At 51.3% G+C, this 24597-nt stretch overlaps 1 protein-coding gene across 1 annotated transcript in view; it reads right to left on the bottom strand.

The window, feature by feature from the left end:
- The window catches only part of ZFHX3 (zinc finger homeobox 3), a 112619-nt gene that overhangs the window by 33512 nt on the left and 54510 nt on the right, over nt 1-24597 (bottom strand). Inside the window, exon 4 of the mRNA XM_059824871.1 lies at nt 3529-3624. Within this exon, the coding sequence (XP_059680854.1) occupies nt 3529-3624 (96 nt within the window). The remainder of the gene's footprint in view (nt 1-3528; nt 3625-24597) is intronic.

The raw sequence follows: 24597 nt of genomic DNA, 5'->3' as shown, positions 1-24597 counted from the left end.
GTCTGTGCAGAGGGAGCTTGGCAGACATACTCGACATTTCGTTAGAGCTCTCACAAATCTTTAAGAAAGTGGAAGAAATAATCACCCAGTGTGCAGTTAAGAAACTGAGGCACAAAAGGTGAGTAAATTGCTAAGGAACGTAATGATCAAATTGCAGCATGATGAACAGAAAACAGGTCTATCAACCTCTACTTCAACAGACTATTTACTGGCTTTGAGCCTGCACTTCTTTCTCACCTATCTCCCACTTTCACAGAATTGCAGGGCTCAGAGGAACATCCGAAGGTCAGCCGGTCCATCCAAAGCAGGATAAACTGTGCCTACTTTATTCCCGACAGCAGCTCGTCTAATCTTCTTGAAAGACCTCTGAGGAACCTCCCCACAAAATCTACTCCAGTGCTTCACAAGCCATACCAGGAGAATTTTTTTTATTTATTATCTAACCTCAATCTTTCTCCCTTCAATTTAAGCCCATTACTTCTTCTTGTCTATAACCTGAACACGGAGAACAAATTATTTCCTTCCTTTCAGAAGCATTTTATGCACAAGAAGGCTTATCTTGTCCTCCCCTTTGGTCTTCTCTTTTTGGGTCAAATAAGTCCGTTCATTCCATTTTCTCCTCACAGCTGACGCTACGCAGACCATGCTCTCTTCTGGGTCATCCACGCTGTTTGGGCTTTCTGAAATTGCTCCTCAACTTTCTTGACACCCCAAGCTCAGAAATGGACACAATCTTCCAGAGGAAGCTTTCCAGCACTGCAGAAACGCACCCATTCCATAATATTCTCACCTATACCATAACGCTGGAGCTTTGTTCCAAGACTTTCCTGAAAAGCAGCGTCGAAAGCCTTCCTAAGGAGAAGATACGACATACTGACTGCAAACAAGACCTTCTTCACACAGAAGGAAACTGGGTCGTGTTGTCGTGGTTTGTTCTCGACAAATACGTGTCGACTGTTACTCATCTCATTATCTTCCCGTCAGTACTTACAAACAGTTGTTTGGTCAATTCCCAGGAAAATCTGGGGCAAACGGAGCTGGCAGGTGTGCGGTTCCCCCGCTACTCCTTTAGTCAAAGATAAGCACCATGTCTGTCCCCTCGCGGTACCTCCCCCATTTCCTGTAAATTCACAAGCGATAGCAGCTGACAGGTCTGGGGATGCTTCAGCCACTTTCTCAAAACACCCAGGTAAGAAGCAGCAGGTCACGTATCTGACAACGTTTAGCTTAACGAAGTACTTTGCAGCCTGTTCCTTCACAGTTGGAGGACGAGCTCTCCCCACAGTCCGCTGACACAGGCTGCTCTGGTCTCTCATGCAGTCGGTCTGTTTAGTGAAGACGAACGCAAAGAAGGTGTTATGCTCTTTGGCTTTCTTGACACCGTGGTTGACAGCCTTCCCACTGGGCTGAGCTGCAGACCAGCTCTTTTCTTGCAGGCTTCTCTTAGAGCAAGTGAGTACTTCCTTGATACTGCCCATTTCCCTCCCTGGTTACACCTCAATGTGTACCGCGGTGTTTTGATTTTTCTGTACATGCAGACGCTGCTCCTCTGTGGTTGTCATGAATAACCTCACCTAGTTTCCATTCCTTTCTATGTCTGAGGTCCAGAAGGACACAGCAATGTAGCCATGTTCCTCAAGGGAGCTTGAAAGCAAAAACAATAGAAGACCGAGGTGTGGTACCTGTTTTGCGTATCCACTGTTCATAAACAGTGGATAACGGTTTTTTTGCTTAGAAGTTCAGGGGTAATGTTGTTACATGTCTGAAAGCAGGACCTGAATTCAACAACAGCACGTGCATACATCTTGCTGAGGCTGTACTCTTCAGCCTTGCAGCGGCTCTGGACAAGGCTTGTCCAGAGCCCTGGGGGCTTATGCACATAGTCTGCGCTCTCCTTTGTGTGTTTTTCTTTGAAGACTCAATGAAGCTGTCCATTTCTTATCTGCTGTTTGACTGACAAACACCAAAAATGGGTTAGGAATTTCACCAGCAGGATGAAGAAACAAAGCCACCCAAATTTAGAGTTTCTGGATAGTAAAGGATTTAAAAAATAGGTTCTTCATTTTTTCTTAAATGTCTTAACATGTAAAAGTAATCTTTTCACATAGATCAGCTTTTGTAAGTGCTTCAGGTTTGGACAAAGGGCCCTACTTACCCTTTAAGAGATTTGGTAAATACGCAATACCTGTGTCTTTCTGTGACACTTCATGAAGTGTGCTTTTGCTTAGGATCACACAATCCATGCAACAAGAGACTAAAAATCACCTACAGCCAAGCAAAATCTGCATCTCTGGGTTGAAGAATGGGTCTGTGATGGGGAGCGACACACGGAGCAACCTCAGCAAGTGCAGTCTAGATTGAGAACATGAGCTTCAACAAGCATTAAAGCACAGCTTGCTTTCTTCACCAGTTTGGACACATCTTCCAATGGTTGAGGTTAAAACTGTATTGAGGTGAAAGACCACATTTCATCCTTTTGAAGACTATGTAAGCCGAAATACCTCTTTTGCTGTGGTTCACTAAGAGGCAACCACAAACACGGCAGGAGAAGGCTGCCTAGAAGAAGGGTCTCTGTGCAGACTGAGAGAGGCATCATACCAAGCAACCGTAAGTCTGCAAACTGACTGGGCTACCGTGCAGAAACAGAAACGGGGAGTCAGAACTGCTCTGTCCTGGCTCAAGGAAAATGAGTACTGCCTCCAGCGCCGCCACTTCCACACCTACGCTGAAGCAGCCAGCAAGTGCCAGCTGAGGAGGGGAATGGCCCTCTCCAGAGGATGACAATCTTGCAGCTGCTTTCTGCTCAAAGGCAAGGAATATTTAAAAGATTCCTCCCACTCACCTCTGCAAGATAGCAACCCTCTTCTAGGAAGACAGAGTAACCTAATACCTTCATAATTAATCCATCTAAGGATTTTGCAAAGAGAAACCTTTCAGATTCCACTGCCACAACATAAGTATTGTTGCGCATCTGCAGTTTCCGTTTCATGATGTCATGGTTCCAGCAGAAAGTGAGCAGTTAACAGAGCATGAACACAGGGTCTGCCTCTCTGCTCTGCCTTTCTGCATCAAGATCTTGCTACCAGACCCAGGACCATGATGAAAGAGCAGGCTAACAGTCTCTCAAGTCTTAACAACATAGGGTGGGATTTCATGATATGCTTAATCCACCCTAAGTGCTGGCTGCTGCCAGGAGCGGCAGTCCCCTTCTCCGTCCTCCCCTCCCAGCTGCCGATTCCCACTGTGTGGGTCAGGTCCAGCACCATGAGCACAGGGGAGCTCCGACCCACTGCCTCAGCGTGAGCCCGGGGCTGGGAGCAGGGATGCATGACCGACCAGGCTCAAACTACGCAAGTGTGTCACGAAGCTACACCCAAAGACTTCACAGAGGACGACACATCATGCTGACAGTGCTGCGTGGCAGAGTCATTTAAGGAAAGAGTTTTGCAGACTGCTGCTCTGCAACTTCCCGCTTCCCTTTCCTGGATTTAAAGAAAAAGAGGGACCAAAACCCACCTGTCCATTTACTCTGGTCCTTGTCCCCTCCACTTTCTTGCTCCTTGGCAGGCTCTTCAGCATCACCGGCTGTTTCATTGGGCCCTTCTACATCTTCAACGGATTCTTCTGAAACAAGAGAAGCAGAAAGTGTAACATAAAAATGGAAGTCAGAAGAGCAAGTAACTACCATTGAGCAACAGCCAATCCTAAAACACAAGTGTTGAGTGGCAGATATCAATGTCAACCAGTGTTCTCCCAACAGCTACCTGCTAGCTGGTCAAGAGAGAATCTACAGAGGAAAACAATGGAAGATGAAGACGAAATGAAGAATCTTGCCTGCCTCTACCACTTACAGCTACGGCCGTCCCCTGCGGTGTAATGTACAGTAAAACATTTGTCTGGTATGAGAACGTTCTACCCAACCATGCCATGGATTAGAGAAGCGTCAGGGACTGACCGGAGCCTCCAGCACCTTCAGCCTCAGCCTTCCTCCTCATCCCCATCTCAAGCTCTTCAGACTGAACGGCACCGTGTAGTACTGACCCTGGTCACCGAGACCCCCAGGTTCACCACAGACACACCACCCCTCACTTCTGCTCAGACAAATCAAGGAGCATCACTGTCTTCTGTGGACACAGCCCTGACACAAGGCACGGAAGGAAGCTGCTGGGTGTCTTATTTTCATCCCAGTCACAGGAAGAGTTTGAGCACACAGGCAGTATCATATAGGTGCCAAAGCATGAAGGAGAAAAAATACTCAGTGAAGCGCTGAAAGCTCAGAACAGAACACAAAGTGCCACTGCCCCACCCATTAACCAAAGCACCAGCTCGCCGAGGCCGGTGGCACGGAGCGTGTCGACACGGTGCGGTGCAGCTCCATGCAGAAGCACGCTCGTCAGGTGGGATACTGGGAGCGAGATAGCTGCAGCTGCCAGACCTCCTACACCAGGGTATAACAGCTGCATTATCATCTAATATCTTGGGTGTTTATGTATAGTGTGTGCAGCTCGACAGCTACCATATAATTGACGGGGGCTACATCAACACTGGGAAGAAAGGGTACTTTTAAGCCATTATATCCTCTTTTAGGCAGGATAGTTCATAATTTTAACTTGCATTATCTGATCATGGTAAATCCTAGGCTATCCTGAGGTTTTATCTGAACTACCTAACCAGTTAAAGCACCACCTCCCATCCTCCCCCTCACAAAGACAGGGCTAGAAATCAGGATTAAAAATATATATTAGGAGATTGCAGATACTCAGCAGTGCCCTTTGAGAACGTGACAACTTAAATCAGGGAGGAACTTGTAAAAGCATCGAGATCAGCACTGATATTACGTGGAAGCACTGTGATTTACACTCTCCCCCTCTTTCACTCTTTTAAAAGCTGGAAACGCTTGAGAGCTGCAGGGATCCCAGTGGTCTTCTCCTGGGAAAACAGGACCGCGGAGTAAGAGATGCGATGGGTGGCGTCGCTAGGCAAAGGCACCTCGTGCGGGAAGACACGAAGTACTGATGCCGGGGTGAGATGAGCAGCCTGCCTTGTGAGACAAGTGCTCCGGCCTGCTGGAGAGACGGGCTGTGGACTCCGCAGCGGGATTCACGGTTCAGAAATTAAAATTCCAAAATTCTTCCCACCCTGGGGAAAAAACACACACACCCCCCCCCCCCGCCTTCAAACTGCTGCCGCGCGGGGCGGTTTTACTGAAAACCTTCATTCAGGGGCTTCCATTATTTTCTTCAAACCTTCATGTTAAGCTCCCCCCGACACCCAGCTGGCTCCGGCGGCTCAGGCGCTCCCTCAGGGCCGGGCCCGGGCCCCCGCTCAGCCCGCGCCGGCAGCGGCCGCCCCCCGGCCAGGGCCCGGCCCGGAGCCCCCCCGGCCCGGGCGAACAACAAAGGGTGCCCGGCCCGGCGGCACTCCCGGCTGCGACCCGGAGGTGTCAGCATCGGCATGGGAGGAGGAGGAAGGGCGAGCCGGCCGCCGGGCTCAGAGGCTGTCTGGGCGCTAACCTGCGCATGTGGAAATAATACACGTCCTCAAGTGCGCTGTCTGGTTCGAGGGGAGCAAAATAGGACATTCATAAGCAGTTACACCATCTGTCTTTATACCATCATCATCATCAACACGGGAAAAAATAGCTCTTTAAAATGGATGAAAGCCCAGGATGACAGTAACCGGAAAAATGTGAGCTATGAATACCAATAACGGTAGAAAATGATTAAAAAACAAGGCCACAAACGGCGAATCCTCCTGCCCCGCTGGGCCTGCCGCCCCTTGCGCTCGCAGGCGCAGCCCGTCCCACCGCCGGCCCGGGGGGTCCCCGGCAGACCCTCGCACCAAGCCCTGACCCTCGAAACGCGTCCCTGCGAGGGCACGATCTGCCTCCTTGGCTCAAATGCCCCTGTGCTGGGCAGGCGGGCTCCAAAAAGGACATGCATGGTTCAAACCCTTCTCCTCCCCCCTCCGGACTGAGCTGATTTTTTCCTGCGGAGAGTTTTTTCCAAGCAGGACGGGAAGGGAGCAGAGCACAAGACCCATCTGCCCGAGGAGGCTCCGAATCAGCTGGGAAAGCCCCTCGTACCACCCTTACTTGGCTCCTCGCTCCCGGGGCCTTTGCCGAGGACAATCCTCCTGCTCCTCTCCCCGGCACACCCTGGGAGCTCCCTGCACCCGCAGGCCCCGGGGACCCAGCCGCCTGGCGCGGAGACTCAGGGAAGGGGAAGTGTTAACTCCTGGCTGCCTCGTGATCCTCCTCCAGCAGACGTTTTTGGAAGGCTGGATGCAACTCCGCTCGCTACACTCAGCCTAACTTGTCTCGCAGCCGTCAGTGTTTAAGCTGACCCCAGGGACGGTCGGGAGAGCGTCCTCAGCCGCACCACTCCTCAGCTGGCCAAGTGAAGTGCAGAGGGCTTTGAACTGCTGAGAACCAGCCTCCAACGGGCTGCCCGCAGGGCGCGAGCATGCGATCTGACCCGGCTTCTAACAATGAGATCCTCCAACGCTGAAAATAAAAAGCAGCAGAGCTCCTGTTCCCGAAAGGTTTGCACCCACGCTCTGTGATGGCAGCTCTGCAGCTGCTGAGTCGCAGTGGCAGCTCTGAGGCGCGACGGCAGGTCTGGGGAGCGAACGCATGTGTGAATGGCACCCAACCATCTATCCTCCCGCATTTCGTTGGGGCATCCTTCTGAGAGGACAAGGCCAGCATCACATCTGGCAGGGAAAGGTCTGCTTTTCCCCTCAATCAGCTGTACATGCAACTAGGGGCTTTTGAGCTTCCATTGAAATTGCCTGCAAATCCTGGTGTCACGTTGTTCCCACGCTGCGTTTGAGCAGAGCTGACCACTTTCTTTCACTTAAGGGCCGAAGAGCCCTGTAGGACAGACCTGCAGCTGAGTGTGAAGACTGCCTCGTGCGACCTGCTCCTGAAGGCTGAATGAGGCCATGGTCAGCAAGATGTAGGGAATTTATTTCCAAACCACCATGACCCTTTTGTTACTGTTTGACCATACCTCCTTGAGGCCATACCCTCTCTTTGTTAGGACTCATTCACCTAACAGCTTGACTGCATTTTCCTTAAGCAGACTGATAAAAACTCCACCAGTCGCTTTGTAGTTAAAAAGGTACTCAGCTTAAAACCGTACATCCTAAGCAGTGTCCCAGTCGGGGCTGATACCCAGCGGTTGAGAAGCCCCCTGCAGTATTTCAGCAGTATAGTGGGAGTCTCCGCAGGCCAAGGACTCTGACCAGGATTTTCGGAGAGTGTGACGGGGCGCTGAACCCAGAGGTGTGGAGATCTGCCATAGAGGATGTTTTGTAAGAGGCGATGGGGTTGGGAACCTCTGTAAGGGGCTCTGGAAGGCCAGAGATGCTATTGCAGCCCATGCCCAGAGGATGTAGGTGCTAGACTGGAGTCTTTGGCTTCCAGAAATCCCACCTACATGGGGTTTATGAGCTCATGAAGGGTCAGTGGGCTTCACCCCCTGCGGGGAGCTCGCCAGGGCAGGTGCAAGAGCTGTTGCTGCGGTATTTGCACGGAGGGGATCGTGTCCCATTGAAATACAAACAACACAACCTGCCCATGGGTGCCCATGCCGGAGTGCCATCCACGAGGCCATGATGCTTTATTAATCAATTTTCTTTAAGGAATTTTCTAACCACCGGGGTTCAGGTCAATACCAAGAGCGAGCAAGTGTACCTGCGGGGCACACAGAGTCCAAGAAGCCCGCTCTTCCATCATCCTAAATCTGCCCCATGCAAAATCCTAGGAAGAGTCTTTTCTTCCTTCATGAATAAATCATTTTAGACAGTGGCATTTCCTTTTGATTTAAAATGAAAACATTCACTATGGGGGGGGGGGGGCGGTAAGAGAAGGAGAAGAGTCTGGAAGATCATGAGTATCTGACATCTGCAGATGTCAGGGAATCTCTGACTCAGTTACACACTGGAAATGTGCCTGAATCCCTGCACGCTGTCGCACAGCACCACGCTGCCGCATTTCTGCCCCTCTCAAAACCCAGAAAGTTTGAGGGTTGGAGAAGTCAGCAAATCCCAGCTGGATCCAGGCCAGCTTGAACAGCCCAAGACCTCTCACCTCTCCTTCTCTCAGCTCAATTTTCCTTAACAAACCAGATCTCTTATCCGAAGGGATAAGGGGCATTTCAGGGGTGGCGGAAATGTAGGGATGGGAGAAAAAGAGCGTGCGCTTGCCTCCCCACCCTCCGGCAGGCTCAAGAGCTGAGAAACATTAGCTGTCATGAACCACAATCAAATCAGGTTTGAAATATTTAGCAGTGGCTTGGAAAATGCGGTGGTGCAGCTCTGACAGGCGAGATGTGCAGACACCCATTTTCCATTATAATGGAAATATCAAGCCTGTTCTGAATATGTATAACCTAGAAAAATGTATTGATTTTTCATTCGGCATTAAAAAAATGAAATACCCTGCAGCTGTCAAAAGCTTTTTGTTAAAAGCTCATCTTTCCTGGAATGAGGTTTACCAGAAACAAGTTTTAATTGTACACAGGGTCTCTCCTTTGAAACAGAAAGAATCCCCGATGCTCCCTTTTTCAGGATAGGTAGCCAAAAAAGCCCGTAGAAAGACAGGATTGAGACCTGGCTGACTTTTGCAAGCTGACACTGTCAGGAGAGGTGACAGCGATGGCCTGTGTGCAGTCAGCTGCACGGCTGCACATGCACAGACACGCGTGCCGGCACCACCGTGCCGGCTCCCTGCGAGCTGCCAGCTGCCGTGGGGCAGCTTCCCCCGCTGACGCCGGGGTCACACCACCGGGCTGCGGCCCAGCGTGCTTCCGAAGTTCAGCTGCTTTGAACTAGTTTAAACGTGAGGTCCCAGGGCCCGGGGAGGAAGCGTGCCGTGGTCTGGGTCCTTATGGAAGCAGGAGGGGCTGTGGGTGGTCCACGGGGGGTTGATGCCCTCCCAGACCCTGGGAAGCCCACGAGCTCAGCTGCCCCCGAGCTGTGCCAGGGCCATTGCTGCTTGTCCGAACAGCAGCTTTTGTTCAGCTGTGCCCAAAACTGCGCCCACAGGTGATCACGACGCTGACTCAGAAAGGGTCGCTCACCCCCAGCTCACTCACCCTGATGGGGAAGAGGCATGGGGAGGGTGGTCCCACCTCACACCATGCCCACGGGCCAGGCGCACTCGGCTGTGGGAACAGAGCAAACGCAGAGCTGGGGAAGGAGGTCTAACGTCAACCGGTGCCCCCAGCGCAGGACGCATGCTTCCCTGGCACCCGGCTGACCTGCTGCTGCTGCAGCACTGCACCCGAAGTGCTGTCTCCTCCCAGGGCTCAAAGCAGGCACCCTTACCGGGCATCCTGCAGAAGCTGGAGCAGGAGGCAGCGCACTACACCCAGCCACAGCCAAACCTCTGCTGCAGCAGCAGCGCACCTCTATGCCCTCTCCCACCGGGCGCCTCAAAAGGCTGCAGGGTCTCTGAACTGTTGGCGACGGTCGCGAGTGCTGTTGGGCTCCGGTCCCACAGCCGGTGGTACGGTTCTTGTTCGGGGCGCGCAAAGCTTCCCAAACCAGAGGAGCAAATGGCGGTTTGTCTCGTGGTTTTTTTCTCCCCCACTCGCACTTCCAAACGCTCGCTCTGCCAGGGGATGTGTTCAGCGCACATGGCCACAGGTGAGCAGCCACGTGTGCTGCTGAAGCTGCTGGTGGCCCACAATGGAACGGAGCGATGGCAAACCCCGCCGCTGCCCGCCCTTCAACTTGCTGAAATCTGAGTGAGAGCACAGCCTTGGAAGAATGTTGTGGAAGAAGAGAAGCTGGCAAGGGTCAGGACACAGAGCAACACCCTGGAAACAATTCAACTGTTTGTTTGTGACGAGCCCAACAGAAAAAATGTTCTCCCTGACTTGCAGACTATTTGCATTTGAAGATGAGACAATCCGTCCACGTGGAAATGTAGGTAAATCCATTTTCAGAGGGTTTTTTTGCTGTCTTTTATTTCTCACCCAGCTCAAGCTCGTCTGGGGCACGGCTCCTAAGGTAACCTTGGCTACCAGGCAGTCGCTGCCCTTGCAGCTCAGATTCAGAATGCATATATATGCACGAATACACTCTGTGCTAGCTCCTAACTGGATTATTCTACATAAACCTGTTTATTCCTTTAATTTTCCTGAAAGGAAAAGCAGGACTTCAAGCAGTGAAAAGAAAGCACCAGGCACAGGTTACGAGAGGAATGCCGCGGAGCTCCAGCCCTGATGCAAAAGCTGGTGGGGAGTCCTGTCATCTAACAAAAGGCTGCAGAAAAACAATAATAATCCTGCATGTATCTTGCATTAATGACACTTATTTCCAAGATGGCCCTGCTTCAGAGTGTGGTCAGAGCGTATCTGTGCTGCTGCTCTCATTGACAAAAAAGAAAATGCTGGCTATGAATGTGCCGCTAGCTGATAAAGCCATCCTCAGTTGCCTATCTTCCTAAGGCAGGGGAAGTTTATCTGGCTTTTGTGCAGTTAACTATAGAGGCAAGTGTTCAGATAAATAAAACAAGAAGTTCAACAGCAAAAGAACTGTTTGTGAACTTCTAGCTTCTATTCCTTTGCTTTCTTGAACAGATCTGAAAAACCCTGCAACTCCATCCAGGTCTCTAGTTATCTCCCAACAAGCTTCTTGCTCAACAGAATTGAGATGACCCTCTGCCAGACGTTAGCATCTTTTCTTCCTAAATATGAATGCTTTTACTAATACGTTTATTACTTTGGCGTTTGGTCACTTTATCCGATTTAGCAGCTCCAGCCAGAGGCCCCGCTTCTGGGCTCCAAGTGGCTGAGAAGTGCCCGCGGTCAGGGGGCAGGCGGGGATGACTGATAAAATCATGAAACCTGTGGCTTTGTGCTTTTGGTAACAAAATGTAGCAGCACTAGGAAAGAGAATAATGTTACCAAAACCAGCTAATTAGAAGAAAAAACAATTTCTATCTTAAAAAAATAGAAGCCAGTGGTGGTGAAACCTGCCACCGTCTTTTTTAAAGCAAGCGAAGAGTGAGACACCAAGCAGAAAGTCGAACCCCGCCTGTGCGACAGCGCGCAGTCACTGCCATCACCTTTATGGGTGCAGGAGTCCCATCTGCTTTAGCGGGTCTGGATCTCAGACGTGCAGGGAACGAGCTTGGGAAAGGCCCTGACTGCTCTGGAGACCTTCACCTCCCTGGGAAGTTGGGCAGCGCCTTGCCCCGCTGAAAACAGCATTACCAGAAAACAGCTCTGCACAAGCCAGCATCTCACAGTTGCTGGGTTTATCCAGCAAAGGAAGACAGAGCCGGGGATTCGGGCAGCACGTTAGGTGCGCTCAGGGATCCTCACAGTGTCGGATCCTCGTGCACCTTCCAAGGGGCTCGGCAGCACTGTGGCCATCACTAGCGATACCTCCGGAGGATGCCGGTATCTCCGCACAAAGAGACAGAACTCCAAGAACAAGGACTTGTCCAATGGACAAGGCTGTCCATTTTTTTTTGTAAACTGGGCTAAATTTTAAGTTAATGGAACCCAACAGGGGTTTGCCCCCTTGAATTTCAGCAGAACTAGAAAGGTTGCTGTTATTTTCACACATGAAATGGAAAAAAAAAGGCAAATTCCTTGAGCATGTTTGTAGTGGAGCGTGATGTGATTGTGTTGTCATTTATGGGAAATAATCGCAAGCCCATCTCTCCCTTTCTCCCCATTTTCCAGTCCAAATAACCATGAAAAATTACACTTCAATGTCAGGAGGACAACAAAGGAGGGGCTTTCTCCTGCGGCTTGACGGCTTTTCAGCCCCCCCTTGTTTGGACAAAAACTACCTTCAATTCTATTTCATTTTAAACGTGATCTAACAAATGCATCTTGACAAGTTCCTTTCTTTTTTTCTTTTAAACAGTATTTTGCACAGTTTAACCTAGCTCCAAACCGGCATCAGCTGGAAAGGAGACTCATGCAAAAACACAAACACGGATCAAACAGCAAAACAAAGAAAACCCATCTCCGGCTTCAGGTCTGCAGGGAGAGGACAGCACGGTCTCCAATGTGGAGACCCGCAGGAGGAGGGTTAGGGGACAAAGGGGACCAGGAGGGAGGAAGAGGCTGGAGGAGATGGGGTGGCAGAGGTGACAAGGCAGGAGTGCAGCACAGGCTGCTGGTGGACGGGGAGCACGGTGCCCAGACCGCGTTTTGTGAAGGAAGGGACCAGCGGCAGCCCTGGCCCAGCGCAGGTGACTTTCCACCCCACGGCTGTCATTACTGGGACCAGTCACCCCAGGTGCTGCCAGGGAGCCCTGGGACGGCTTCTCCAGCGGCCACCTCCCCGGCCAGCCCGCAGCCGGTACATCAACACTGGGCGATTCTCGCCGGTTACTCACCCCTCTGAAGAGGTCTGCTCCCCACACGCAGCCCTGCCCCACCGCCCACTTCTCGTCCTCTCGTCTCACCCCTCCTCTCCGTCCGCTCACCTCCCTCCTCACGCCTCCTCCCTGGCAGCCGCCCCCTCCCCTGGCTCAGTTTCCCTCTGCTAAAAACACACAGCAAAACTGCGGAAACAGAAAACGGCCGGTTTTTAGAGCCGCGACAGGAGGACGCCAACGGTGCTGACCTGTCCCAGGCTCTCCGCAAACCCAGCGGCGCAGCATCGCCTGGGCCAGGCTCGGCCGCACCGGGAAGCGGCTTTGGTGACCTGCTGCAACCGCGCAGACACGAGCATGCGTTTTCAGAGAGGCCAAGACGCTTCAGGAGATTCACATTCCACCTTTCAGAAAATGCATCGGCGCCGCGCATCCGCACGTCCTCAGCCGGCAACGCGAGCAGTGCAAGGTGTTCAAAGTAAGAGGGGCTTTGTGCTGAGTATGAATAAGCTCACTCCAGAGAAACTTTTTAGATTCACAAACAAAACCAGTGCTAAAGCCAAGCTGAAGTTAAAGCTAACTTCAGCAACTCTGGGACAAGGCACATCTCGAGAATATTGTAACTATAACAAAAGTGAGCTATAATTAACTCATGCTTAGCCTTAAGGGTTAGATATGCACAGGAGTGCTCCCAACCTAATCCTAAGGTGCTAACACCCTTAACTTTACCCTGTAACATCATCATAAACCATATTTAAATCAAACACTAAAATGTCCCTTTTCTGGTTAGGTTTTTTTAATATACAACTCCTACTACTCCTACTCTGTTCTCACTCTCCATGATATTGCTCCAAGGAAAAGTTAATTAACGTGCTGTTGACCCTCTTTCTCCCCCTCCCCAAGCGTTTCCTGACCTCAGCATGTTTGGAGTTCTTTTAAGCTTAGCTAAAAACTTAGAAAGCCATAATTATAGTGCCCTGGTTTAGGGACAATTAAAATATTCTTGCAACACATTGCTCTGTAAGGTATAGACCCAGACAAAGGGCAGCTAAGGGAGACCGGTGGGGCTGACACGGCAGCAGGGGAGCACGACCAGCTTGCAGCTTGGCAGCTGTGGTGTGGGGTTCTGCGGCAGAATGGCATTCCTTGTCCCTGGTGAGGAAAGCGTTTTGTTACCAAGAACGGGGAAAAAACGATCAACGGTTCTAAGCAAATGTCTCTGAGGACAGTTTGCACACGGAGTGAGTCCAAAGGGGTCTGAAGCGTGCGGTCTGGCCAGTTCATTCTTGACTAGATCACAGTAATGTCAGCTGTGGTGTGTCACCGGGCTCCTCCTGGAGCTTATTTCTAGGAACTAACAATATATATGAACATGGGAAATCATAAATGGCCATAAATAATTTGTATAATAAAAAATAAAAGGGCATCACCCCAAGGCGTGCTGCTGCCTGCGAGGCAGAGCAGGCTGTGGAAGCACGGGGGGAGCGGCAGGGCTGCTCGGACCACCGGGGCCAGGGAACAAAAGGGGTTACTTTCTGCTGAAGCAGATGAGAAGTGCAACTGTGCTGCAGAGGCGAGACATGCAGCTGGTGCTCGCCAAAGACATTTCTGCAGAGAGCCTTGTGGGCTTTTAAAGGGACTTCAAAGTGGAAAGTTGGGGAGCATCCCCTGGGACCCCTGAGAAGGACAGAGCAGATACACACACCGGGTCTAGGTAGAGACTGACTCCAGCCAGCTGAGGGGTTCGTGACACTTTGGTCACCAGAAGTGCGCTACCTCCACAGGTTAACCAGACATAAAAGTCAGCCTGATAGGAAGCTGCAATACCAAAGCTTCTTGGTGCGAATGGCTGTGGTCTCACCTCTCCGCTGAAGGACAGAGGCCATGGCAGCGACACAGCCCCTCAAACGCAGAGCTTTGTTTTCGGCCCTGCCAGTCGACAGCCCGCAAGCCATCCTCTCCACGCCTTTACCCCTCCATCGTCCCCCTACACCAGCCCCCATTCAGCCACAGGCAGAGCTCTCTGGTACCAAACACAATTTGGGTTGGTGCAGAAGAGGGAGCAGGTGACATTTACAAGTTCTCGTATGCACAGCAAACACCGGCTGATGAGAAGAGGCAGCAGAGACCCAGAAAACTCACAGCTCTACAGCCCTGGAGCTGTCCTTGAGGACACACTTGAGGAGTCCCACATCACCCACCAAGGCAGAGATGGCCACGTCCTAGAACTGAGCGGCCCCTTCCCCGGGTTTGGGTTAGTGGCACTGGCAGAATGTCAGTAATTGCTTTTCCCCTTGTACTAACAAGCTTTCAGCAGTAGAAGATTTCAGCTTCCTGGAGCCAACAGGCCCTTTTTCTCCACCTCTCTTGGCTTCGAGTAATTGAAAGCGACTGCAATCTCAGCCCTGGCTCTCCGGTGTTCAGCTGCACCAGGGAGGTCAGAGAATGTCAAGTGAAGCCTTTCCATTCACCTCCCCACCACCGGTGCTGCATTAACGGCGGCAGCCTGCTCTGCAGCCCAGAGGAACGGGCAAAATTACGGGGGTTGCTAATAGCCAAGGAAATCCGAACGCAGCTTCTCTGCAGCAGGGAGGGAGGGCTACCCGTCGTGTCTCTGCACCGCATCCGAACTGCAAAGCCCTGCTGACCCCTGGACTGTTTTTTTTTCTTTCCATTTCAAACAGGAGATGAGTTTCTTTCCAATTAAACTATATATTCACCCTTAAGTTTTTTGCAGCAAGACAAAACACTCTCCCCTATGATGCCCATGTGCCCTGTCATACATCAGGGAAGGATCTTTCACTTGCCATCGAATCTAAGATAAAGATGGAGGGTGCTGAACAGCTGCTCTAACTCCCGAGTGAAACGCAGAGGACCAAGGAAAAGGGAAGGGCATGGAGCGGCTCCTAAGGAGACACCGAAGGCACTCGTGGCTCACAAGCTGCCCGGCCTGTGGCCAAGCAGTGAGGCAGCACTGGGTCGGTCACGGCTGGTGGGCTGGGAGGACGGAGCCTTTCGGTCACCCTGGGACACTCCTCGGTGCCTGCAGTCCCCGTGCTCGGCTTCCTCCGACGCTAACGAGGGCGTGCCGGGTGCTCCGGGGATTCGAAATGCTCCTGAAACCTGCACCAAGGCGCGTGCACAGGTGGCGGCTCCAGCAGAGGCCTGTGATAAGAATTTATTTCTCTCAATTACGAGCGCTTGTCCCCAGTCTCAGTTCATCAGCTCAGCACAGCCGAGTCAATGAAAGCTCAGTAATGCGCTAATCAGATGCACAGCGACTTCCTGGAGCCGTCGGCTGTGCGCAAGCGACCGGCACTGCTCTGAAAACAAGCGGCAACTTTGGGAAGCGGGTTCCCAGCCCTGCCCACCCCTCCGCTCCCGAACCGCAGACGACTCCGGGTTTATGGCCAATTCAGACACAGTTTCCCTGCGGGGTCTGAGGCGTCGCCTCCAGCCCGCACCACCGGCACACGTGCTCAGGAGCGGACAGACGAAGCAGCACCCATCCATACGCTTTATCTCTACTGCCCACGCACGTCCCTCTTTAAAGAACGGCTTCCAAGGGTGCTTTATATATTTTCAGATGAAGTTTTTGATTTTTTATTGGAGTTTGATCTGAAATATTTGTTCCCTTCATCTCAAGACCATTCTGAAATAACTATTAATGTCCCAAGTAGACAGAGAAGGAATCAAAATATTGCCCTCAAAAAGCAACTACAGGACAAAAACGCCAGAAAAAACATGACTGATGAGATCTCTTCTGGTGTCCCCAGAAAAATAACACTCCTGCTTTTGGAAGCCCGTATTTAAAATAAGCACAACAGGCTGCCCATCACAGGAGAGGAGGGACGGAGGGATGAAGCTGAATGTGACTGTGAACTCCCCCAGGCCCCAGAGCCCGGGAGACATGGCAGCTTCACCGTCACTGCAGGGTGCCACCGCCCCGGGCACTGTTTGTTTGGTTTAAAATAAATAAACAAAAGCACTCCCCTAGTTCCCCTTCCGAAGTGACCCATAGGAAAGGGCTGTTAATTCGATGTTACAACCCCAGCCTGGCATCGCTGGCACGGCTGCCGCCACCACTGCCGGCTCGCAGCAGTTACCGAACTTCCCAAGCATTAACCTCTCCCAGAGAGCGGTGCGGGGGGATGCTCTCCCACTGCAGCCTGCTCAAGAGCTCTATTGATCCAACACACACTTGGTGCCTTCGAAGTTGTTTATGATCAATATGCAAATTGCCCATGGCATTGATCTGGTATTAATTTTCAATTAGGGAATCCACAAGGGGTCTCCCAGGGTCAATATCTAACAATGCACGGTAACTCCACAGAGAAATAGTGGGACTGACGCTGCCCAGTGCCTCGGGGGCTGCTCCTGCACCTCCTGCCTGGATCCCTCCGGACACCATTGCCTCCCGGAGAGGGGCCAGCGCCTGCGCAGCCTCCCGAGGCCCCTCTCCCACCCGCAGCCTCGCAGGGGCACGTCCCCCCACCACCCTCTGCCACGGGTGTTTTGCCTCCCTGCACACAGGTCAGCACCTCGCAACCTCTGAGCTACCGAAGGCGGCACCGCAGGCAGGGCTGCCCGCAGAAACCCCCGGCTGGAGGACTTTTGTCTGGTAACAATTTGTGCCCCCTTAGCGACGGGGCAGCCCAGCCCCAAATCGCGCGCTCCCCTCCCCAGGGCCCTGCTGTCCCGCGGACGGGGACGCCCAAGCAGCTGGCAGCAGTTACTGGAACCCTGCTCACACCACTGCGCCTCTGCGGGGGACCCTGCCGCAAACCAGGTCACTTCTTGAGCGCTAGTGACACCAGCAGCAATGCAGACAAACAGCTGGTGGTTAGCAACTTAAGGCAACCCCCTTGCAAGCGGTTTTAGACAAGAGCCTTCAACATACACACTGTGTTTTCTGCACTAACACAATTATTAATACGGATGGTGTGGAGAAAGCGTAACGCAGCAGTGTGCACAACAGCTCCTGCAAGCTGGACGAAGAGTTCGGGGTCTAGGTGGAGCGTGCAAGCAGCTTTCCAACGACACAGAGCAGGGAACCAAACACTGCCTTCTGCCATCTGGTCGCAAGCTATGTAAAACATGTGAAACATCTCCGGAAAACATGTTAGAAGTGGAAAAGATGCTCATATGTACTATGTGCAGGTTAAAAAAAAAGAAAGAAATCATTGAAATTGCCTCATAAATCTAGAGAAATGCGTCCCTTCCCAGAAAAACGGACCCATCCCATCAGCCATCCTCCCAACTTTCTTCCTCCCAGGGAGGCCCAGAGGGAGCACTTTGTTTCTCTGAACGCCCCGGCTGCACCGGAGGGGCGATGCCCTCTTCGCTCCGGATGGCCGGTCTGCGCACACCCACGGCTCTGCCACTCACTGTGCTAACCAGCACATTAGCTACCCAGGCTAATTGGTTTATGGATAACATTAATTACCATGTTGCTCATTAATGGATGAAATCTTTATTGGTTCCATTGATCAGCGGGACTTGTTAGCCGGCCTCCTAACCAATGGCGGATGTAACAAGCTCTCTTATTGGCATATCAATTAATGCAATCAATTTCTGGCCAGCGGCTGCCATTCGCTTCCCTGCTTGTTAGACTGTGGAAGACAGAGTCATGTCAAGTAAGCATTTATTTAAAGGGTTTCTAATTCTTCTTGAGCTGACTTCCCAGCAGGCTTTCTGCCACACAAGGGTTTTCTGCCTCCAGAGACCTTCCCCTTTCCTCCCATTGCAGAATCAGATCTATAACAGTCACTGCAGACTAAATCATTTCTGTAAAAATATTTATCGAGTTACGCAAGTAGGACAGCTAGAGGTGTCAGACTAAGAAGCCAGGCTGTACGACTACCCCAGTTTAAAACATCAGAGAGACAGGCGGGAGTACGAACCCACTCCCAAAGGACAGGCAGGGGCTCAAGAGCCATGCCAGAAAGCCTCCTTGCACATGGATTAATTTTAATTACAGGGTCAGTTCCCCACAAATAGCACGGTTTTGTCAGAGAACAATAAGCCCTTAATATTTCTGCCCTACCCCATCTTCCAGAGTGAACCTGGACCATTTCACATCTTTACGCAGTCCTGTCACGTGGGTCTGGCGGCATCCGCATCCCAGCTGGTGCCTGCATCCATTTTGTCAACCTCAACCTGGAAAAGGAGAGCAGGACTTGCACTGCTCAAGTGCAGAGTTAGCTGATGCTGGGAAAGAGATGGAGAATATTACACGGTCTTGCTTAAGTTTGGCAGTCTCAGCTGCAATGCTACATGCAGTGCTGGGGGCAATTCAACACATCCCCTCGCCCAAATCTTTTGGGGAAGAAAGGCGTATAAAGAACACAGGACTTAAACCTCCCCTGGACAGAAACTGAAGAGATCAGCCCTGCTTTCCTGAGAAAGGCGGCAAAGGGGACAACCCGATAAAAGAGCACAAAACCGGTAGTGCTCTGAAGAAGATCGAGAGATATTTTCTGAGCCAATTCTCCCATGAGCAAGAAGAAGGGACTTTCAGTTAACTTGACAATAGGCAAATGATGTTCACACAGAGTAAGAGCCCCGACTCTGATTTACAGAGGCTTTGTCCTCTCCATTTTCTGTTGGTCTATTGGCCAAACAGATTTCAACAGCAGAACATGTTCAGAAAGAGCTCAAACCCCATCCTACTTGGGTTTAGTTTTTCTCCGCGTGTGAGAGGCCATGCTTGGTAGCGATCGTAGCTGGTTTCAGCATCCAGCTGCTGAGCTTCCAGCTGACGCGACTGGACAGCCGGGGTTATCCTGTACGCCCACCACACAACGGGATCCCGTAGCTCAGGAGGATGATGGTGCTCTCAGACACCATCTCGCTGCCAGAGAGGGTAATGGGGCTCATAGATGTGCCACATCAACTGCCTCGATGCAGCAGCTTTTGTTTTCCTTTGGAGCAGCATTTGCACTGTAGCAATAAGCCTGGTAACATTCCTGCAGCCAGATGGAAATATCAGCGTGCCGCTCAATCCTCCCGACCTCCGTCCCTCTCCCCAGCTGCTGACCTCCTCTGTTCTGCCCGCGCAGCTGCGTAAACGCAGGGAACCCAGCGGCTAATGGATCTGCAGGCCCTCGCAGGTGAAACAAACACTTTTTCCTATAGAATTAGACTTGGTAATTAGATTGTGGAAATCACTGTCACAGGATGTTGCTGTGGCCAAGAATTCAGCAATATTCACAAAAGGGATTAGATAATTAAGGTTAATGAGAATATCTAGAGATATAATTGCTAAATCTAACAAAAGAATTTGAAAAAATTACAAACCTACAAGCGTTAAAAGGGCACACATGAACTGCCTTCTCGCCGTGAGGGTTTACACGGGCACTCGCCCTGGCAGCAAGTGAGCTTGTAGCTGACGGCCAGGTGCTCTTCTCTCTCCCTGGTTCTCCAGCACGCCATCACCTCCCAGTCCCTCTCAGGCCAGCTGTGCGTACACCCCCGACCTGCTCTGGCTGTCCTGGAGCCACTGTGGCTCTGGGGACACCGTTGGGCGACAGCCCACAGCCTAAGGGGTGAGGCCATGGGGCTGCGGCACGTCTCTAGCAGGATCCCCAGCTGCCGTGCCGCTGGTAGCCCCGCGCTCCCCGCCTGTGCAGTTCAGCACCCTGCCTGCACTCCCTGCAGCGGGGCCCATGGCAGGGTGCACGCTGGGCAGGCAGGACTGTGGGAAGAGCGGCATGGGACCATGCGAGACATGGTCACCGCAGCAGGGAAGCATGAGGACGATGAGCAGCCACCGAGGAGACGCGGCAAGCCAAGAAACAAAACCTGAGCATGCAGCTGCGTGAACGCACGAGACGTGCAGGAGCTGCTTGCTGCAGGCACGGTGCCGTTCTGCTGTGTGAATCCTGCCCACCCGTCACACCACCCCCGGGAGCAGTGCCGCAGGACAGGAGGGCTGCGATGCAGCGTGCCAGGCTGGCAGCTCCTACCGTGTGCCGCTGGGTTGCCCCGGCACACGGTAGCCCTGCGTGCCCAAGGCAATCCTTCCCGGACTAATCCCCGCTCCGGATCTTCACCCAGGTGATTATGTAGGAAGGATCTTCCCTGCCAAACACAATAATAAATCAAACCTTATCAGAGCTGACTATAAATCTGTGAAGACTCCGATAATTTCTAGCCATGGGAATAACACCACAAAAGTACTTTTTAAACTAATTACTCAGATTCTGAAGTGTTGCCCTAATGAGCCTTCCTTCTGCCCAGAACTTACTAAGAGAAAAAAATCTACCTTCAGTGCAGTAATTGCTGCTTTCCCCTTCAAACTTCTAACTGGAGATCAATGCTGCATTTTAAGACTCATTGATTTACAATTAGCCTGGCTTTCCTGCTAAAGTGTTTTTAAAGCAGAGTTTACTTTTATTTTATTTTGAAATCTCAAAGATCTGGTTCTTGGATTTTACATCCTCCTGAGAGGTGTGCTGGAAACGAAAAGACGAAGGAAGGCACACATCTGAATGAAGAAAGGAGAACGGGATTTTTGTTAGGCTGAGACTAGAGGAAAGAAAAGAGACTCTTAAATATTTAAGGGATAAACATGAAAAAAAGGAAGATGGAGGGAGAGAACCAAAGCTAAAAGAAAGGAAGAGAAAGTGGAACCAAGGAGCTGTAAATGCAAAGAGAAGGGAAAACGAACCGTAGGCTAAGAAAGCAGAGTCACTGTCAGGCGGATTGGAAAGCTCTTACTGCCTCTGCTGTTTATGAGCATCCTCGGAAAAAAAAGCAGCAGCTTTGTGCATCTTTGCAAAACAAAGCGCTAGTTAAAAATAGTGTGTACAGCAGGGACAGTGCACTAACATGAGGATCCTGGCAGCTCTTGCATTCGTACAATCTGTCCCATGAGGAGAGCACAAGTAAGTGAAGCAATTAAGAATTCCATGCTGATTGCTTCAAACACGTTTTTCTATGCCATAAAGATAATAGCATCATGGATACATCTGCCTCCTCTCTCCTGCCTCTTCCCGTCCCAACGTCAGTTACTTTGCGTCCCTTCCCCCGGACTCCCGGCTCTTGAGGAGCTGCGACACCGGAACGGGCCCACAGAGGCTGGGGAGTCTCCATCCTTGGGAGATACTTCAGACCCCAGCGGAGACAGTCCCGGCCAACCGCTGTAGCTGGCTCGGCGTGGAGCTGGGGGTCAGACTAGGTGACCTCCAGAGGTCCCTGCCAACCTCTGCTGCTCTGGGAGTCTCCGGCTGTTCCGGAGCTCCACAGCAGCGCTCGATTCTGAATCATTTTTGTGTCACTTCTGCAGGAAATGAGCTACACTGGACGAGCCACTTCAGTGCTCCTCGTCCCTCCTTCGCCTCCTACTTCTTCCTCCAAAATAAACATTTGGAAGGTCTTCTAGGATTAGCATAAGCAGGGACACAACAGGAGTCAGACTGAGGAGCAGGGAGGCAAAGAAAATTGCCTGCAAGGGTTTACAATTTTGGAGCTGCCATAGCAGTCTAGCCTGCCATTTCGTTTGCTGGTCTCATAAATTTTCTTTACTACTGTTGGGTCCCAGGAGTCAGTGGCAGATGACGATCCTAGAGTGATGAAAGCAATGCAAGAAAATAGGAAAGCCAGTAACATCTCTCCTTTTTTATATTTTATTTTACAGAAAGCTGCTTAGCCCCATTTCAAAGACTAATATGAAAAAAGTGCAATTAAATCCTCGAAAAACTGACAGATCAGCAAAACAAAACCACCCGGAGGAGAGCACGATTGAGCCTCATTAAGAAAGAGTTCAGTCTGTTTTTAAAACCTTTCTTAACACTTAGCTGGGTACCTCTCAGCAGCAACCGCTCCCAATGCGCCTGGCATAATTAGTGTCAGAACGGAAAGGAAAAAAATCAACCTAGGAAACAGAAATTAAAACACCAGATTCAAGTGAGAGAAAAAGGTTCAACTGTAGTGAAACCATCTAAATTCTAACAATAACCCCTCCTTTCAGTCTGTGGCAAAGAGCTCCAGTTTCACTCTATGCATAGACAAATACATGCCAATTAAAGAGAAAAGTGGCTGGGGCAAATTTGTGCTGTAAAATTTCTATCGCTAACCACTCCCAGTCCCCAAACAATATCTGCATGGCAGTCACATCCACCCGTGAGGTCAGGTTAATGACAGATGGACAGTAAATTACACTGACCTCGACAGCAATTATAACTATCACAGTTGACAATAAGGAAATGGAGATACAGGGACAAATTCCGTGCACTTTCAGTGGCCGGACCCTTTCGCGGGCTGTGCGTGCGGACGCTTGCACACGTACCCTACATGTTAAATTGCCAGCCTACAACAGGACACTACAGAGATGAGATCTATTATTTTGCAGTGGGGGTGGGGATGAAACGCATGGGAGATAGAAAAGATGGCAGAGAGATGAAGCCATTTTATTAAATCAGGCAAATTCTAATTTATTCTGGGGAGATGGAGGAGAGAAAATGGATTCACTCTCAGCATGCTCACTCTGTATCGTCTGATCCAATCCCTACCGCCTCGCCGGAGGGGGAGGGGGCCTTGGCATTCTGCAATTCTCCCACAATCGGAGAAAAAGATTAAAAAAATAAGATGATTCTCCTTTCGGGTTTTGCAGCAGCCACGGGGAAAAAGCTTTTCCTGGGAATGCAAGGTGCCAACCCCTGCTGTCAGCTGTGCGGGGCGGCACATGGGTTCGAGGGGTTTGCTTCTCGGGGACGTTAAATTGGCAGCACAAGGTCCAAGGTTCACCACAGCGCTTGCACCACGCAAGCAAACGTAATACAGTGATATACGTGTGGGAAGAACACCCTGTGGTGGTCCTGCTCTCTACCATTTTTGGCGTACAGCAAAGCATGCACCCTCAACAGTTTGTAGGATTATCACCATTGTTCTTCTTCGACAGATGAGAGACACTGCAATAAAAGCGTCATGTGGTCAGTGCTGCAGAGGTGAGTGGTACCTCAGTTCCCCGCGGGCTCACACGTGCAGAGCACCACCCTAACACCAGCAGCAAGCACTACCACCCGAGCACCACCACCGTCCTTGGCCAGCCGGTGCATCTGAATACAGGCACTTTGCTCTTCATGCTGCAGCACCAGCACTTCCACAGCCCTCAGCAGAAACTGGGGTCTGACACAACTGCGGACCTGGGAGCCGAGCCCCTCCGCGGCTTCAGGAGCCGAGGGAGGTCACCAGCACAAATGCACGGCTGAGCTGGAAGCCATGGGCTTCTGCACTGCACACGGCTGAGTGGCTCAGGTTATCTGAAATGACACACAGGACCTGGGGGCCGTCATGATGCTCACACGCTGGGGAGGCTGGCTGTCGTGACAGCCAGGTGGGGACAGCTCAGGCAGAGATGTTTTCAAGGGGGGCTGATATCCGAGCTTTGTGCTTTATGGACAAGGGTGACGTGCACAGCTACCTGATGCGCAGAACAAAGCTGAAGATACTCCCTGCTCAAGAGAAGAAATTACACTGATCCACGGAAAAACAGAACGGTCCTTCACAGATTTTGGAACAGGGACCAAGTGAGAACACGTAAGTTTGCTCAGAGCTTAACACCACTAACAAAAAGCAACACAGCTTCTGCTGCAGAGAAGAGCAATCACTCGGACACACGTTCCCCAGCCATCGTCCCAAAAGGAACAGGTAATGGCAACACCCTTACTGCATTCACTTGGGGAGAGGATAATTTGGGACGGACACTGCAGGTGCACGCTGGAGATACAAAGGTGAGAGACATTGCTGCACAAAGCTCCACAGGCACACGAGTAGCTCCCATTTCAGAATTAACCAGAAGGAAACGAGAACAACATGTAATTAATTACCAGTGGCCAAAGAAGTTCAGAAAAACAAAGAGGACTTGAGGTGGATAAGAAGAACGCTAAAACTAGATGGGGCAGAACATCCTGGGTCGTCAAGAGGCTATCTTTCCGTATAGGAATCATTCTAGTTAAGCTTGCAATGAGTAAATCAACATTTTATACAAAATCCTTCAGAAAACACCCCCTGCAGGAACCCCCCTCCCCTGAAACCGTCAACATTTGTCCAAGTTGAGAACAGAGCAAGTACTGCACTCGCACATCACGCCGTCTCCTGGGGGTGAGCACGCGGTCCCAGCACCCGAGCAGCCAAGGTAGCTACGAGGATGCTGCCGCTGCAAAAGCAGCCAAACCCCGGCAGGCTCAGGGCTCCACGGAGCCCAGGCTCCAACCCAGGAGGCTGAAGCCTTGCCCCCGGTGCTG

The sequence above is a fragment of the Gavia stellata genome, chromosome 15, assembly GCF_030936135.1.
Source record: "Gavia stellata isolate bGavSte3 chromosome 15, bGavSte3.hap2, whole genome shotgun sequence".
NCBI lineage: Eukaryota > Metazoa > Chordata > Aves > Gaviiformes > Gaviidae > Gavia > Gavia stellata.
Note: the sequence above shows the minus strand (reverse complement) of the source record. Positions and strands in the feature narration are given on the sequence as shown.